General features: G+C 41.8%; 2 protein-coding genes across 3 annotated transcripts in view; one reads left to right on the top strand and one right to left on the bottom strand.

Annotated features, from left to right (window-relative positions):
- Positions 1 to 1480: 1480 nt before the first annotated feature.
- inaa (internexin neuronal intermediate filament protein, alpha a) lies at positions 1481 to 4561 on the top strand (the record flags this gene model as incomplete). Its single annotated transcript, XM_084076066.1, has 3 exons — positions 1481 to 2545; positions 4060 to 4184; positions 4297 to 4561. The coding sequence occupies 3 exons, from the start codon at positions 1481 to 1483 to the stop codon at positions 4559 to 4561; spliced, it is 1455 nt and encodes a 484-aa protein (XP_083932192.1).
- A 4415-nt stretch (positions 4562 to 8976) lies between these two features.
- Positions 8977 to 17227, bottom strand: part of pcgf6 (polycomb group ring finger 6) — a 10416-nt gene continuing 2165 nt past the window's right edge. For both annotated transcript variants that reach the window (XM_084075917.1, XM_084075918.1), the window contains exons 3-11: positions 16943 to 17036; positions 14806 to 14902; positions 13511 to 13566; positions 13046 to 13105; positions 11631 to 11751; positions 11398 to 11425; positions 10715 to 10813; positions 9908 to 9994; positions 8977 to 9763 (exon numbers count right to left, since the gene is read on the bottom strand). In XM_084075917.1, the coding sequence (XP_083932043.1) occupies positions 9713 to 9763; positions 9908 to 9994; positions 10715 to 10813; positions 11398 to 11425; positions 11631 to 11751; positions 13046 to 13105; positions 13511 to 13566; positions 14806 to 14902; positions 16943 to 17036 (693 nt within the window). In that variant the 3' untranslated portion in view covers positions 8977 to 9712. The remainder of the gene's footprint in view (positions 9764 to 9907; positions 9995 to 10714; positions 10814 to 11397; positions 11426 to 11630; positions 11752 to 13045; positions 13106 to 13510; positions 13567 to 14805; positions 14903 to 16942; positions 17037 to 17227) is intronic.

Here is a 17227-nt window from a genome sequence, read left to right as displayed (position 1 = left end):
TTCAAACACCTGAGAGAGTGGCGGAAATGCTTTACTTTTTGGATACGATGTGCAGAAAGGGGTAAGAAACATGTAAAGTGGACGACGTGCGACCATTTCGAAAACAGACGGCAGTAACTAACGAGGGACCTCATCTCGGAGCTATACAGCGTACAGCGGAGGGAAGAGGTTCCGTAGGGGCTACTTAAATGCTAGTGTTCCACTGTTCCAGTTTAAAGATTGTCTGTTCCCTTCTTCGTTTCATCTCTCTGGAATGCATTTTAAGCTGGAGAGATGGGGAGAGACCCCTGTAACTGAACAAGCAAAAAAAGCAAAGTTTGTTGTTTACCCAGGGTGTCGGACTAAGCACGAAGCTTGTTTCCAGCCGGACCCTGCATGGAAGCCTTGCTCAAGGGCTATTCAGCGGTGATTCATGACTGATGTGATGAATTGGGGAATCGAACTAGGGACCTTCCGGTATCAAGGCCGCCCCTCTAACCACTAGGCCACCGCTGCCACAATCCATGCTATATACGTATCCAAAAAGTAATGCTTTTCCGCCATTCTCTCAGATGTTTTAAGTTCTAGCGCACCATAAAAGCTATCCAACGAGTTGAAGAAAGTATTTAATTTGCCTCGGTCCTCATCCGGTTACATGTTTTTAAGACATTGCGCAAGAGTTGCGCCCGTAGAGATAACATTACTGATTCCCCTACTGGTCAAATGTTGAATTGCATCTTCTAATGCAAAATATTATGGAACCGGCTGAGGACCGAGGCAAATTAAATACTTTCTTCAACTCGTTGGATAGCTTTTATGGTGCGCTAGAACTTAAAACATCTGAGAGAATGGCGGAAAAGCTTTACTTTTTGGATACGATGTGCAGAAAGGGGTAAGAAACATGTAAAGTGGAAAATGAGCAACAATGTCCTGCTCAAACGGCAGAGGGAAACGAGGAACCTCATCTCGGAGCTATACAGCGGAGGGAGAGGTTCCCGTAGGAGCTAAAAGGGATAACCTAACGGCTACAAGAAATCTAATCACCGTGACGATGGCATGGCGGTAAACAAATAAATACAAGCTTTACGCACTGGAAATAAGGCAACATTTATTCTGGACAACATCCTAATAGCAGTTGTTTTATTTGCATTATCAAGCAGCTATTAGGCTATCAAACATTACAATTGATTGTCACTTCACAGGTTTACAGTTCAATAATTACAGTACATAAAGTGCATGGTTCAAATAAATAGCAATGGAATTTTAGATTTAGCCTCTAGCCTATATACTTACAATAAATGTAAGCTATATTAGTCTGCCTTATAACGCCGTGCCAAACCTACCCACTGTGTTAATTTATCCGTTTACACTCTCGAGTTAAAATAACACTCGGGATTTTACAGTGTAGGCTAATGTGTTTGGTCCAGGTCAGTATATAAGCTCCAGCAAATCTCTTAAGTCTCCCAGTCTTTCTCTGCCTGAGGGACCGAGGACAGACAAGATGAACTACGGAGACCACTATTCCTCGTCGTCCTACCGAAAGATTTTCGGAGATTCTCCTCGTTTGTCAGCCTCCCCCTTACGCCTGAGCGGAGGCTCGACCCGGTGCTCCACCTCCTCCTCGGGGTTCAGGTCATTGGCTTCGTCCCGAAACAGCGCCTCGTCCTCGGGCTATTACAGAGGGTCATTCCGGCCCCTGTCCTTCTCCCCCGTCCCAAGCGACAGCCTCGACCTAGCCCAGACCTCCGTCCTCAACAATGAGGTCAAACTCACCCGGACCAACGAGAAGGAGCAGCTCCAGGGTCTCAACGACCGCTTCGCCGTGTTCATCGACAAGGTCCGGAACGTGGAGCAGCAGAACAAGGCGCTGGAGACCGAACTGGTCACGCTGCGACAGAAACAACACGAGCCATCCCGGCTCGCCGATCTTTACCAACAGGAGATGCGGGATCTCCGGGTGCAGGTGGATGAGCTGAGCGGCGAGAAGAACCACATCCTAATGGAGCGGGACAGCATCGAAGAGGACCTCCAGAAGTTACGCGTCAGATACGAGGATGAGGTGAGGGCGCGGGAGGACGCGGAGCAAACCCTGAGGTCCTTCAAGAAGGACGTGGACGACGCCACGGTGGCGCGGCTGGACCTGGAGCGCAAAGTGGAGTCCCTGCTGGACGAGATCTCCTTCCAGAAGAAAGTGCACGACGAGGAGATCCACGAGCTGAGCGGAATGGTGCAGGCCGCGTCACATCATGCGTCCGTGGAGGTGGAGCTGTCCAAACCGGACCTGACCTCGGCTCTCAAAGAAATCCGGCACAGCTACGAATCCATCGCGACCAAGAACCTCCAGTCCGCCGAGGAGTGGTACAGAAGCAAGTTCGCCAGTCTGAACGAACAGGCCACCCGGAGCAACGAGGCCATGCGCTCCGGCAGGGAGGAGATCAACGAGTTCAGGAGGCAGCTGCAGTCCAAGACCATTGAAATGGAGACACTGAAGGGCACCGTCGAATCTCTGGAACGACAGATCCGAGAAATGGAGGATGTACACAATGCCGAAGTAGCTGCCATGCAGGTAAGCTGAACGCGATATGCATGAGAAGATGTAGTAGGCCTAAAGAAGTAATTTCACCTGTTGCATATACTGTAAATAATGGGAGGCCTAGCTCTGGTCCATAGCGTGAGGAGTTAAGGAGAACTCCTAACGCTATGGACCAGAGCTGAGCAAGGACTAATGGATTGTGGTAATTGAGCGTATAGCATAACAATTAAGATAAACCCATCTGAAAATAAAATGCTGCTGACTGATTAACGAATTATGCTCAATTGCTCATATGAGCATAAAGCCAAATTATTAAAAGGACATTAACGCACATAATATGTTGAAATAGTCCAAAAGGTGTAAAAGCAAGAACATTGTAAATGTTTTAAAAGTATTACGGTAGCCTACTTTGAAACGATTGTTGTAAACTACAGTAAATGAATCATGAACTACAGTACGAGTTGCCCTGTCCATGGTGCTGAAACGCCATTAGCGCGCCAAGGTCGCTGCGTGCACTGTCGTGCAGTCCATTATAAGCCAAGTAGCCAACTGTAACTGTCTTACATTCAAAGCTCAGTCTAAAGGAATCAGCAGCTTCAAGAGCCTCAAGTCACTGCTAGGCCAAAGGTAATGTTCTAGACATAATCAGGGGAAACAGTACAGTCGTTGGGTTAAAAGTGCTTAAAGTGATTTATTTATTAACTGGTGACTGGTAACTGGTGTCTCCCCATTGTCCAGCTCTTTAGTACAGGATATCAATGTCATCCAATCAGGAGAGAGACCTCATACAAGATACAGGATAAGCAAGTGAAATCGGACCAAAACAAATAGCAGACAAAATTGGAGCTGGAACAAACAATTGAAGCTGATAATTGGGTTCTTTCTCCTGATTGGATGAAATTGGCAACCAAACTGAAAATGTATTTTGTGTCTACTAAAGAGCTGGAGAGATGGGGACACCCCTTTCACTGAACAAACACTATATAGCAGCGACTACAATCAGAATATAGAATTTTAACTAGAAAGTACTGTTCCTGAAGAAACAGTGTGGGTTCGCCAAGAATGTTGCTGGTATTGAGTATTGATAGTGTTAGTAGTGTTATAGTAGGGTCATAATACAATGACATCAGTATTATGACGTCACTAGAATGGCATTATGCATTATGACTAGAATGGCATTATGCATTATGACGTCACTAAATGGCATTTCTCCATTGAAATGACCCAAATAACGGTCTCGGTCTCTCTCTCTCTCTCTCTCTCTTCTCTCTTCTCTCTTCTCTCTTCTCTCTCTCTCTCTCTCTCTCTCTCTCTCTCTCTCTCTCTCTCTCTCTCTCTCTCTCTCTCTCTCTCTCTCTCTCTCTCTCTCTCTCTCTCTCTCTCTCTCTCTCTCCTCTCCTCTCACATTCTCATTACCTCCTCATCTGTCTGTCTGTCTGTCTGTCTGTTCTCAGATTCTCAGTACCCCCTCATCAGCAGTATCCCAATGTGTGATTCCGTCTCGGGCTAACAATACTTTCTGACCCTTCTCTTTTTCACTGTTCCAGGACACCATAGTCCACCTGGACAATGAGCTGAGGAACAGTAAAGGTGAGATGGCCCAGCACCTGCGGGAATACCAGGACTTACTCAATGTCAAGATGGCGCTAGACATAGAGATAACTGCCTACAGGTACTTGCTCAACTAATAAAATTAACTCACTCGAATACACAATCTTGAACCCTGTAATTCATGCACAGGTTATATTTAAAATATCCACCCTGACATCTCCTTTGATCCTCAGAAAACTGCTGGAAGGGGAGGAGACACACTTCAGCACAGGGATGTCATATGGAGCAGCCAATCACGGTGTCAACTACAGCTACCTGCCCCGCCTCTCAGCAGGCTCTTCCCTCCCCTCCTCCTCCTCTTCCTCCAGGAAGAGCCGGAGGAAGGAAGCGGCTCGGAAGGAGAGCCTCAAGGACAAGGAGACTTCTGAAGTGAAAGTGGAGAAGAATGAAGAGGCAGATGTTAACTCCAACAGCCATAAAGAGACAGAGAGAGAGTGAGATAAAGAGAGAGAGAGGGTACATACACACAATTCCGTTCGCGACCGTACAGACGGCCGGAAGTCCCATCCACTCCCATGTTAAAAAAAAAACGGAAAGACGGACGCGATCCGGTCCGGAAAAAGCACATCTGGTTTCCGCAACACATTTGTATACATAACAAAATTGCCGGATCCGGAACAAGAGCTTCCGTTTCGTAGCGACCCGTTTCACGCCAGCAAACGGACATGTGTGGATTGACCCAAAGAGGGACATTTATGAAGAAGAAAAAAAGGTTTCAAACACATGCAGTGTATAAAAACTTTGGCCCTACTCAAGTGACAGTGTTTCAAAGCTATGCCATAGGCTCTGAGCATAAATGTAGTCCCAGGTTTCCAGAAGGTGGCATACCCGTTTCCTGTTCCATTTCAGTTTCCCATATCTTCGTTTGATTGGCTCGGCAGCAGATTTTATATGGGAAACACACAACACGTTCATATGTGTTTCCGGTTCAAATCTGCTGCAGAGCCAATAAAACAATGGTTATGCCTCCTTCTGGAAACCCAAGACTACGGCTGAGACTAACAATAGAACAGCAAGACACGCTATCTCCGCTTTACTTCTCGTATCTGTGTGACGTAGGTGGCCACCCCTTTAGGAGACTCTATTAATTCCAATGGGAGAACTGAACATGAACACAGCTTCTGACCGATTTCGCTCCATGGTCAGTGAACTAAATATTGGACCCATTCTTCACAAGTCACACAATCTTCCGAACATTCGGACACTAAATGGCATCTTTCCATTTGTGTACCATTTCGCATCTAGTGGCGAAGCGCGGGATGGCGTATCTTCCTAAATTAAGCATCTTTGACTAGAAGATCAAGAGATCAATTATTGATTAACACATTGTCCATAATTTCTGAACGAGTTGCAAATGGATAAATGAACACTGAGGGTTTCACCACGTACTTTAGGTTTACGTTATTTACTAAACCAGACATTGACCTATTCATACAGAGACATGTGTTGTATTCTGTATAGACCACACTAAAACAAATGTTTCCTTTGACATCTAACAAATATTTTGGTTCCTGTGTGAGACCACTTGATGTTTCTAGAAGGCTTTTTACGGTACTTCCTTAATGGTGTCAAAGTTTTGTGTGGGAGGAGATTTGCACTGAAGCCTATTTGTAATGATACAATGAAGTACTGTAAATATATTTAGGATTAAGTCCATATTTCTTGTTTCTATATTTTTGTGGTTGAAAACCTTAGTGTGTAAAGTGTTTTGTTTCTGTTGTCAACATCATTGTCATTTAAATGTATATACTATATGCTGTATGGTAGCCATTAGAACAAAATTCCTTACTAAATCGCACAAGGAAAAGTTAAATCCATTTATGTGTATTGGTATGGTGATTGATCGATTGATTTTATTTTTGTAAAAATTGATAGCCTAAAATATATACAATTTATAAATCATACCAAAATATTAATTTCCAGTGTGGTCTTCCCAATGACTGAACATCATTTGTGAAATATAAAAATAAATGAAACGTGAATAAAATGAAATGCCCAACAGGTTCTTCACAGCTTTCAGTTTCATACTAGACAAACATAATAAATGCATAGACACAGACATAGGCCTATAACAGACACATGTATACACTCAGGCTTGGTTCACATTCAGGTCCCTTTGAGCTGGGGATAAGCCTGTGTCTTGCTTCTCAATCCCAGCATTCATATTTTGGGGGGAAAATAGTAGATCTACAAGCTTCTAGATTGGCTAATTTTGATGATGAGATTTGGTGTGTAGAGTCTACACCAAATCTCTTTGGACGGAAAAAGTTGTCCAATTACAAAGTCAACTCAGGTCCATAAGAGATGAACGCTGGAGCAACACGGACAATTTAAGCCTTTTATTGTTACAGTGCCAGTAATAAGATTGACTGACGTTTCGGTCTTTCGAACTTCCTCAGAGTCATGGGTGGCAGCAAATAGGTAGGCATATATATACACACAGAGGTGAGCATGGGCTGCACTCTCAATAAACCAATGGTGCATGGCCCTCTGTTTAGTGGTACTTACCTAGTAGTACACGTCACAGTCTCAAGGTTGCCACAATCAGTGATGATTAGGGTTAGCTCTGGGCATATGGACCATTTAACATAATACAGGATATACAAAATAGTGTGTAACCATATAATGCCATGATAAGGTAAGTTTAAAACAGTGTACATACAGAGATAAGGGCCAAACAATATTAGGCCAATGCAAAAAACATTTTAGACAAATTCATGACCATTTTTAAATTGTTGAGACAAAAAATGGGGAAACACTCAAAAGCACACAAAAACATGTAAGTAAGCCTCAGGGACCGTCTATAGAAAGCATGAAAGTCTCAGTTCTTCATTTAGACCATTGGGTTCTAAAGTGTCAAGGTTGTGGATCCACAGTGTTTCTCTGCGAAGCAATTTGTTAATAATGTCACCACCCCGTGGTGAGGCTGATTTTTTTTCTATTCCCCAGAATTTCAGGGATGCTGTGGAGCCATGATTTGCTAATTTATAGTGCCTGGCCATGGCGTATTCTGGGTTGTTAGTGCGAATAGCAGTTTTGTGCTCACCTAGACGGAGTTTAAGTGTTCTCTTGGTTGGACCAACATATGCCAGTCCACAGGGACATTTAAGCATATAGACCACATGGGTTGAGTTACAATTTATAAATGAGGATATTTTGTATTTTTTACCAGTACGTGGATGGGTAAAAAAAAAAAAAGTTTTTTTGTGTCTCAACAATTTAAAAATTGTCATAAATTTGTCTAAAATATTTTTGCATTATCTCTATATGTACTGTTTTAAACTTACCTTATCATGGCATTATATGGTCACAGCCCATGCTCACCTCTGTGTGTATATATTTGCCTATCTATTTGCTGCCACCCATGACTCTGAGGAAGGTCGAAACGTCAATCTAATTACTTGCACTGTAACAATAAAAGGCTTAAAGTGTCCGTGTTGCTCCAGCGTTCATCTCTTATGCATCTTTTGTCCCTACCCTTGTGACGCACCGGAATGGCCGTTTAAGGCTGAGGCGCAACAGTAGAATCCCTTTGTTCTCAACTCAGGTCCAGTTTAGTAAATCTAGAGGGGTTAAGAAACTTTAAATGGTTTAAGTGTGCCGGCTGCTCAGGCGCTCGACTGGCGCAGTGGTAAAAGTACCTGCCCACCACCGCAGAGTCTGGAGGTTTGAATCCACCACGGTGCATGAGGCTTTGTCAAGCATCTATACAGAATTGGCCTGTGCTCGGGGGAGGGAAACAGTGCAGGCTGCGTGATATAAGTCACTGCACGTACTCCTACAGGCTGGGGTGGCATCTGTCAGAAGGTGGGTGGGAGGACTAAGACAGAGACTCTCTACGTCCTCCCAGTGGGGGCTCCTCACAGGCAGGTAAGACAGTAGGATACAACAACAGTGACAACACACAAGGGAGGAATAAATAGGCATTGACAGCTCCCAGGTGAAACGCGTGAAGTAAAATCCTTTGTTCATTAAATTGACATATTTGGATAAATCCATTAATCTGTTAGATTAACAAGGAGGATTTTACTGTGTACTGATATTGGATAAGGCATGTTTTCTAGCTGTATATCTCTCTTGTACACACACGTTGAGATCTTCATGTTGAAGGTCACCGTGTGTATATCAGACAGTAGGCCTCTCTACAAATCAAAGCTCACAGTCAACACAGTAAAATCCTCAGTGTAACTAGTGCCCAAATTGAACCATTTGTACAATTCAGTGAACACCCAGGATTTTCCGGTGAACTCTAAAACACAACGAAGACATTAAAATACATGACTCAAGATCTGCATAGTCATTTATTTAACATGAACAAATGTAAGAAAGTTTGTGACAAACTACCATGTATAAATACATGGTATTACATGTTTGCTTCACTTGCTCAGGAAGCATATAAACATCTACAGATATATATGCATCATTGGAAGTCTGTACAAAATATAACTTATGTAAATCTGTGAGGCAATTAAATCAGAATATACAGTGTAGTAGTAGACAACTTTGGTAGCAATAAAAGCCCTTTCTCTCCGAAAACAAATTAAATACACTTAATTATTAGCAGAAATGTAGCCTGAAGCAAAACTACACAAACCATGTCTTCAGTTGTTCAAAAATGAAATGATACCAGTCATTATAGGTTGAAAACACCCATAACAATGAGTATAATCATGTTCAACTGTAGAAATAATTCAAAAATGTACTGTCAAAGTTCTACAGCTACAGTAAATTGGCTAAGCCTGATACACTACTAGTAACACCTGAGGGTGCATTGTGATTATGGACAGGAGAATGATTCAATAGGTATAAAACGTAGTACCACGAGCAGCAATTAAACAATCACAGTATTTATAAAAACAAAAAGACTGAGGGGTGGACCATCCTTATGGTATATACAGTAACACAAAATAACTGTGATATGAATCCACTTCAAGCACTGTTCAAAAGTAGATATTACCTGACGCTTCAGATTCAAGAATCACACAAAGAAATGACTTCCATCATGTTATATACTCAAAAAATATTCTATGGTTTATCTGGAAGTATTCTGGTTTCATTTCAAGCCCTTATAAAAGTCAAAATCTAATTCTCATACACGAAGCGAGAAACACGTCCAAGATCTACAATCCATACATAAAAAAACAGAAGAGTGGCACAGTTGCTCAAGCTAACTATTACTCACTTCCCCCTTATCCGGGGTCATTGTATCCCAGCCCACAACATATTTTTACAGCAGCCTGCAGTTTGTCAGATATGCAATCATAATGCAACTTGCTAGCTAACTTGGCACTATGAAACCTATACATCCCAGCAGTATCTCCTTTCAACACTTCAAACTGTTCAACTGTCCTGGTGTCACACCTGGAAGGATAGGAGAACCGGAGTGTTTCATTTTGCCTGTGAAGACAGCATTGGGCAACTACGAGTGGTACCAGTCAAGGCTAGCTTTTCAGCTTGGTTTTAAAAGAAAAAGTCTTTGAGTGTACAGAATTTTGCACCGTGCATGACAGCAGGGCTAATAATATAAATAAATAAAAATTCCACTAAAACAGTTTCTGTTCTTTCTGTGACCCTGTCACATAAGGCCCTTCAAGGATGATCGTGCCGGACCAGGCCAAAATGAAGCACCAAAAGACCATCCTGGGGGGAAAGAAATAAAGAAAAAATAAAATTGTACAACAAAACAATTGAGCTGGAAGTATAATTGTTGCTGACCTCCATCTATGGGTCTCTGGATACTAATGCTATGTTTGTGAATGTATGCGTGTGGTTTTCAGAGCCCACCTGTATTGCGTCCTCTCCTATGCTGGTCTTAACATCTTGTAGTGACTGGTACTGATCCAGAAGGTGTTCTCCACAAACCACATCCACCTGTACAACACAGAGAAAAAAATTGATTCAAGTTCATTTATCTTATTTACAGACTGTAAAAAAAAAAAAGGAAAAAAAACGTACCAAATCAACAAATAACATCGCAACAAGAAATATAGATAGCAACTATTATAATCACTGTTAAACCAAGTTGAATTTCAATGATCCATACTTTTTAATGAGTAAATTAAACTAGAGAGGGCAGGGCAGGGGAAGCAAAATGCTGGAGCCAAGAAATCAGTCTAAGCTCTTAATCCCTGATCACGTGTGTTACGGCTAAATATGCTCCCGGACTGAGGTACTTTAATGCCAGTCATTGACACACCGGTTGATGCTGTAGTGTTGCATGGTACCAACACTGACAGTGTACCATTGTGTCTGAATAGAGAAATGGCATAATGTTCAATTATGCTTCAACTAATACAGCTCTAATAGTTTAGTAGGCTACTGATATAGTTTAGTTTAGAAGGGGTAAAATGTTCTAGAGAACAGTTTATATTTGTTCTGTCCTGAAAGGAATGTTTGGCTATTTAAAAAGCATATTTAGGAAATCTTCCACCCTTGCATAATTCCCTTACAAGATCTTCCCACACACAGTTATAACCCTCTTTCCCTTGCAGTCATGCTGCCGGTGTCTGTCTCACAGTCACGATCAGGATCAAGGTTACAGCCTGTGTCACTTCCTGGTGTGATTAGGTTTTAAGTCCCACGTGAGCCGACCTTGCAAGTGGGGCTGAGCTCCATCTTCCTCCTGATGAAGAGCTCCACGTGACGAATGGTGGCCTCCCCTGACACGCGCACGTAACGCCTCTCCAGGGGCTGTAGGAGACAGAGGAGGGGAGCTGTTGGTTTGGAGGTTGGGAGGGCTGCGACACATTAATTAAATTCTGAACAAATGTCTAATGGCAGTGATATCTACTGCGGTTTCCATCTTCCATGATTCTGGTTTTGCACCTACTTTACCAGGACATTAATTTAATTCACCTGTTGTCCGTGTAATTCTAGCTTAATCTGGGACTAGTTAGACCTAAACCAGTAGTACCAGGTGTCTTGAGCACTCAGCTGGAGCATAACGATTCCCCAGGTCCACAATTATATCATAAAACAACAATGATCGCAATAATGACTACCGCAATCTTCAAATATCCAGAGGGCACAGTTTTTTACTATCACTATCAGTTACAGTTAAGGCATTTAGCTGACGCTCTTAATCCAGAGAGATTTACAGTACACAAGGACACAAGATAATACATCAAATGCATATCAAAAGTGTTTCAAATAGTTTGCTAAATTAAATGTTTTGTTAGTGTAGAAAGGGCGGGTCCCTGCATTCCGAAATCAAGGATGTGAAAAGCCAAACACACCGTTTAGTATATAAAGGGTTACATAAAAAACGTCATTACCTTGTAGTTGTTGATGCCCTTTTCAGCCCTAGAAACAAAACAATGGTCATTATAGTGGTTAACATTTTGTAAGGGAAAAGTCACAAAAAAGGGAAGAGGGGCATCTACTGGTGACATTCAAGTATAGCAGAGCATTATATCTGAGATTAGAAATGGCATTGAACATTAACACAGCTACAGTATAACTAATCCATGCATAAAACAAAGGATAACATTTGATATGAGATCCTCACCCTACAAACTCCAACATTAGAGACACATCCAGCTCAGGGGGAATGGTAAACAAAGTCTGTGGTATGATTATGCCCTTCTTCTGTTTCCTCAGAGCGGTGGGACATGGGCGGGACACCGTCACTGGAGGGACAGGAGTATGAGAGAGAGCCAGAGAAAAAGCAGAGGAAAGAAAGAGGAGACAGAGACAAAGGTAGTATGCCTTCCTTGCAATAAAAGAAAGAACATTGAACCACTTGAACCCCAGCAGCACTATTCTGGGGGTAACATTCACCATTAAGCATCACCAATAGCCCATTTACAAGCTCACAACGCATTGCAACGCGTTGTGAGCTTGTAGATTGGCAATTTGGTGTACATGGAAAAAAGTGGTCCAAGTACAGTGGCAACTCAGCTCAGATTGTTCCCTATAGAGGATCTAAGACAAAGTTGCCCACCCCTGATCTAAGTGGTTAAAGGGCAAGACCACTTTGGTAGAGGTTTGGGTTGTGTAGTTGTCATGATGTAAGTCCAAAGGTGAGCAAGAAATAAAAACATAATTGCTCCATTGATTAGAAATAGATAATTCAAAATATGCTCCTCAATTACTTACATTGTATGGTGAAACGGCTCTAAACAGCTCTCAACGCAAACAAAGTTGATTCAGACAATATAGAACATCATCAAACCCAGTACTGTTTGTTTTTTAAATAAAAACTTCCTCAACTTCCTGTTGATTTTACCATTTGAGGATCCGGATCCGGGTTTTCTTCCTAATAAAAATGCCTAAATCAACAGGAAGTTTTATTTAAAACAAACAGTACTGGGTTTGGTGATCTAGATTGTCTGAATCAACTTTGTTTGCGTTTGTTTATGTGCTGAAAGAGTGATTTATTTTTTTAAAAGATTTGTTTTGGGGGCTTTTCATGCCTTTATTTTTTAGAGCGGGATAGGGAAAGTAGGCTGACAGGAAATGGGGAGAGAGATGGGGGGTGACACGCAGCAAAGGTCATCGGGAACGGGAGTCGAACCCGCGACACGCTGCCAGGCTGGCATTGTAGCCTAGAGTGCCTGGACCGTCACGCTACGGCCCAGGCCTGAAAGAGTGACTTTGAGAGCTGTTTCACTGTATAATCAATGGAGCAATTATTTTTTATTTCTTGTCGAGATTTGGAGTTACATCATAGCAAGTTAGCTACACAACCCAAACCTCTACCAAAGTGGTCTTGCCCTTTAAGTTTCAGGAAATAGAAAATATGTAGCCTCTAGTCTAATGGATGTCAGAGAGAAAATGAGTTACAGAGAGCATGAAAGAAAGGCCCCCTGTCACCAAAGACAGACAATAAAACAGACCAAACATTAACAAATGTGCCATTAGAACGCTCCTTGACAGGAGCAACAATGCATAACTTGACCCAATGAACTGCATCTGTTGTACCTGATTTTGGCACCTCCAGACCTTCCCGTTTGTAGAAGGCAACCATTCGTTCACGCTCCGCTGCAAGGCAAAAAGAAACAAGAAGTTTTATTGGAATTTTCTAATACAGAAACAAAAAAAAACACTGAGAACCAACCCATTTGAGGTCTTATGCACACTAAGGGAAATTGCAAACCCAGACTACTGTGAGTTTGCCGGGTCCCCTGAACAAACATTGAGAGCTACCTTTTTAGATGCAATAGAAATAATAAAAAAATGTAATATTGTCCATTGCAATGCATTTATCATCCCTGTCCCTAAGTCAGATATTATGTAGTACATAAATATGATGTGTACTGGCAAAATATAGCCAATCGCTTTATGGAGAGATGTTCTATGAGCCCCATGGTGTTTCTCATCTTGCCTGTCTGAATTAGTCACTAGGTTATACCAATGTTCAATGAATACATATATTTTTAAACTTACATTCCTCCAGAGAGGGAATCATTTTGTAGACAATATCCTGCAGTTGTCTGTCGGGTCTGCATTGAAAAACATGGAGAGCACATTAAATATGTTTTAACATTGACAGTTTCGTTGCAGACTTGAGTGTATTGTAAATCCCTCAGCTTTAATCATCCCAGTGGTGTAAACATCTAGACCCACATCTACCCATGTACACAGAAATACTAGTGTGACATTATTCCCAAAGTAACACAATTTAAATTAAGAATTTAAAGTTTAATTATTTTTAAATAGTCAACAAGAAAAGAAACGCACGCACACACAAAAGAGTAATCAATTTTGGACGTGTTCTATTTCGGAATGAAATGCTAAGTTATGGCTTTTGTAACCCCCCCCCCCCTCCCCCCCTCCAATTGACCTTTGTTAACAATGAATCCATCCCTGTTGTTTATGGGGTGCTACTGCAGTATGGTTGCATTTACTGGAGGGAGGCAGACACCAATGTGTGTGTGTGTGTGTGTGTGTGTGTGTGTGTGTGTGTGTGTGTGTGTCACAGCATCTTGTGGTGTTGCTAGCAGCGTTGCCAGATTTTGTGAGGGAAATAAGCAACCAGGTCTATGACAACGAGCCCAAAAGAAGCGACTATAGGCCATATGAGCACTCTAACCCTATATACATTGGCTATTTGAAAATAGCCGATATGTGTCTGCAATTCAGTGGTGCGACACGTTGTGGTCTGCTACTTTCTAAGATAAATCTTGAAAAAAAGTGAAAATTGTGGAAAGAATATTTTCATATCCACACAAATCTTGTATGGGGGTCCCTGGCACAAAATAGGAGGAGGGGTGTGCGGACAAATACATATTATGAAATCTTTTTTGGGGGGGGGGGGGGAACAACACTGGTTGCTAGAGCATTATCCAGTGGCTACACTGACGATGGAGATGTTCTCTCAACGGATGCAACAGAACAACAACATACAGTACACTGTAAAATCCTGAGAGTTCACAAGTGTAACCAAATGGACCCCTAACTGGCCCATTTGTACACTCCCAGAGAGTAAATTAACGCTCATGATTTTGCTGTGTATGATGACTGCAAAAACTCTGCTTCACACAAACACAACCCAAGCTACTACAGTAGAGCAGACAGAATTAGAACGATATCATAACAAAAGTGCCTGGTCTGTCCAGTCTGTTGTAACAATACATACACGATGTTTTGCATTGGACAGGCTGGAGAGTGCTATCCATTCACAACTCGGAGAGTGTACAAAGAGTTACTTTACTTTGAATTGTGGCGAAACACAGACATACCTGATATTGTAAAGTGGCTGTGTCTGGTGGACCACGATGCTGCATGTTGGACATTTGTTGCTGTGAAAGAAGTGCTTCACAATGCAGCTCTTACAAACTGTAATGAAATGAAATGAAGAGTCGATTTAATTCCAATTCATGCTTTGTCGAACAACCCGTCACATGACCAAAGGGGACATCTGATCAAAATGACCAAAAACGTGTTGCTGAGGACTTACACAGAGTATGTTAGGTGTATTGCACTCTGATACATTTTAACTATGAGAAAATGGCCACCGATCGGATTAAAATGCTTTTTATTGAACAATACGGAAGATACGGGTACTTGTTGAGTACATTGTTTTAGACATATTCTTGTTTGTTCAAGACAGGATATTAAAATGTAATATTTTGTTTACATGGTTATTTTGTGCTGCACCACTAAGCTATCGCTTAAATAAGCAAAGATATTAATTTAGTTTAGTCGTTTTGAACCAATGCAGCACTAATTTGACTTGGTGATAAAAAACATATATAAAAAGTTAGCCATGTTGGATACTGTTGTTTAAATAAACCAAAAAAACCTTACGGGACAACTTCAATGCTTTCTTTTTTCTCAATGCAGGATCGGGACTTGATCGTTATCGGCAGATACAAAAAATGTGATTGGAATTGGATCGGGGGCAAAAAAACTGGATCGGGACATCCCTAAGTTACACAGTGATGCACAACACTACATTCCCTTTCTTCTTTACATTTCGTGGCAACGCTGTCGACAGGTCGCAGACCGAATGCATAAATTGACCTGTAAATGGACTAGCACAGAGTCTGGTCTCACTCAATGGATTACCCCAATATGAACCAGCAAGCAATCTCACATATGAGGTTAATTTAGGGTTGGGCTATATGATTTCAAATATTATGACCATTTCAAACTGTTGCCTTGATTACGATCATACAAAAAATGTAGGCCAATAGTGGATATAGCAGATCTACAAGCTCAACGTGTCGGATCGCGACGTGTTATGTGCTTGTAGATCATAATTTTTAAGCCAACATTGTGCAACAAAGTATAATACAGGATTAAGTGTTATTAAGATTAATGGACTTACAAAAATCTTTGTGTCGATTCGTTGGTATAATATACATATATATAAGTATTTTAAATATTTAAAAAAAATTCCAAAGCAAACCCCTGTTTCTTGATTATTATTCAAGATTAAGGTTGGTTCTAAATATTTGTTTCAATATATTTTTTGGTTAGTTGCCCTGGCAGGCCTATGTACATAAAAAAACATCTGTGTCATTTTAGATATTTGCGTTGGGCTATTCAAAAATAGCAGATATACAAGCTCACGCAGGGCGTCACTTCGTGCCGCGCTGTAAGCTTGTACATCTGCTATTTTTTAACATTTTTGAAAAATCTTGTAAAGTGTGAGAACTACTGGTTTAGAAGGCATTTGTAGAATCGGCCTCAGGTCTTAATGGGTTAACTCAGCGGGTGGAGTATGTTTGAACTGTGCTTCCTAAAAAAATCACACCCTGTGTGAAGGAAGCGGTGCCTTTGGGGCGGGGCTTAACTCATTTCAGTTCGTCCCTATTGGTCGTCTGAGTCCACTTACCAAATGTGTACTTGGTAGCATGCTGCAAACTGCCATAATGGCTGTTTAAAGGCCAGCCAATGGGCAGACAGAGGGGGTGGGGCTTAAGTAATTACAGTTCGTCCCTATTGGTGGTTTTAGTCCATGTGCAAAATGTGTACTCCGTAGCATGCTGCGAACTTGAGTTATGGCTGTTTAAAGGCCAGCCAATGGGAAGACAGAGGGGGCGGGGCTTCAACAATTCATGCTCGTCCCTATTGGTGGTCTAAGTCCACATATTAAATTTGGACTTGGTGGCATGCTGGAGACTGGAGTTATAGCTGTTTAAAATCCTGTGCTCATCCCGTGCTCATACGGGCGGACGGACATAACATCCGCTGGTGGCATGCTGCAAACTGGAGTTATAGCTGTTTAAAATCCCGTGCTCATTCATCCCAGGCTCAAACGGACACACAGACAAAGTCATGTATAGAGCTGTTGGCACCGCTAAAAAGAAAATCCATGAACTCACAGTGCTATTTTGTGCATGGTATAACAAGCCCATAACCCAAACTCACATGTGTGTGGGCATTCTGTGATGGTGGTGGCATCAATGAGAAACCCACAGCAGAGGGCACAACGGATGTATGGATAGAACTGGATCAGGGAGATCTGTGAGTCAAAAAAAATCCAGGGCAATGTTTCAACGTTAATCAAGTCAGCTTTTTACCTGTAAAGCACATTTGACACAGACGCAAACTTTAAAAAATCAACTACCAAAAATCATATTTTAGTGTGGTTAATATGTTTTGTAAGCTTAACTATGAAAGCCCTGGTGGCTTTCTTGAAATCTGCAATTCTCT

Source organism: Gymnoscopelus microlampas, assembly GCF_963454915.1.
Source record: "Gymnoscopelus microlampas genome assembly, chromosome: 13".
In the NCBI taxonomy this organism is placed as follows: domain Eukaryota; kingdom Metazoa; phylum Chordata; class Actinopteri; order Myctophiformes; family Myctophidae; genus Gymnoscopelus; species Gymnoscopelus microlampas.
Note: the sequence above shows the minus strand (reverse complement) of the source record. Positions and strands in the feature narration are given on the sequence as shown.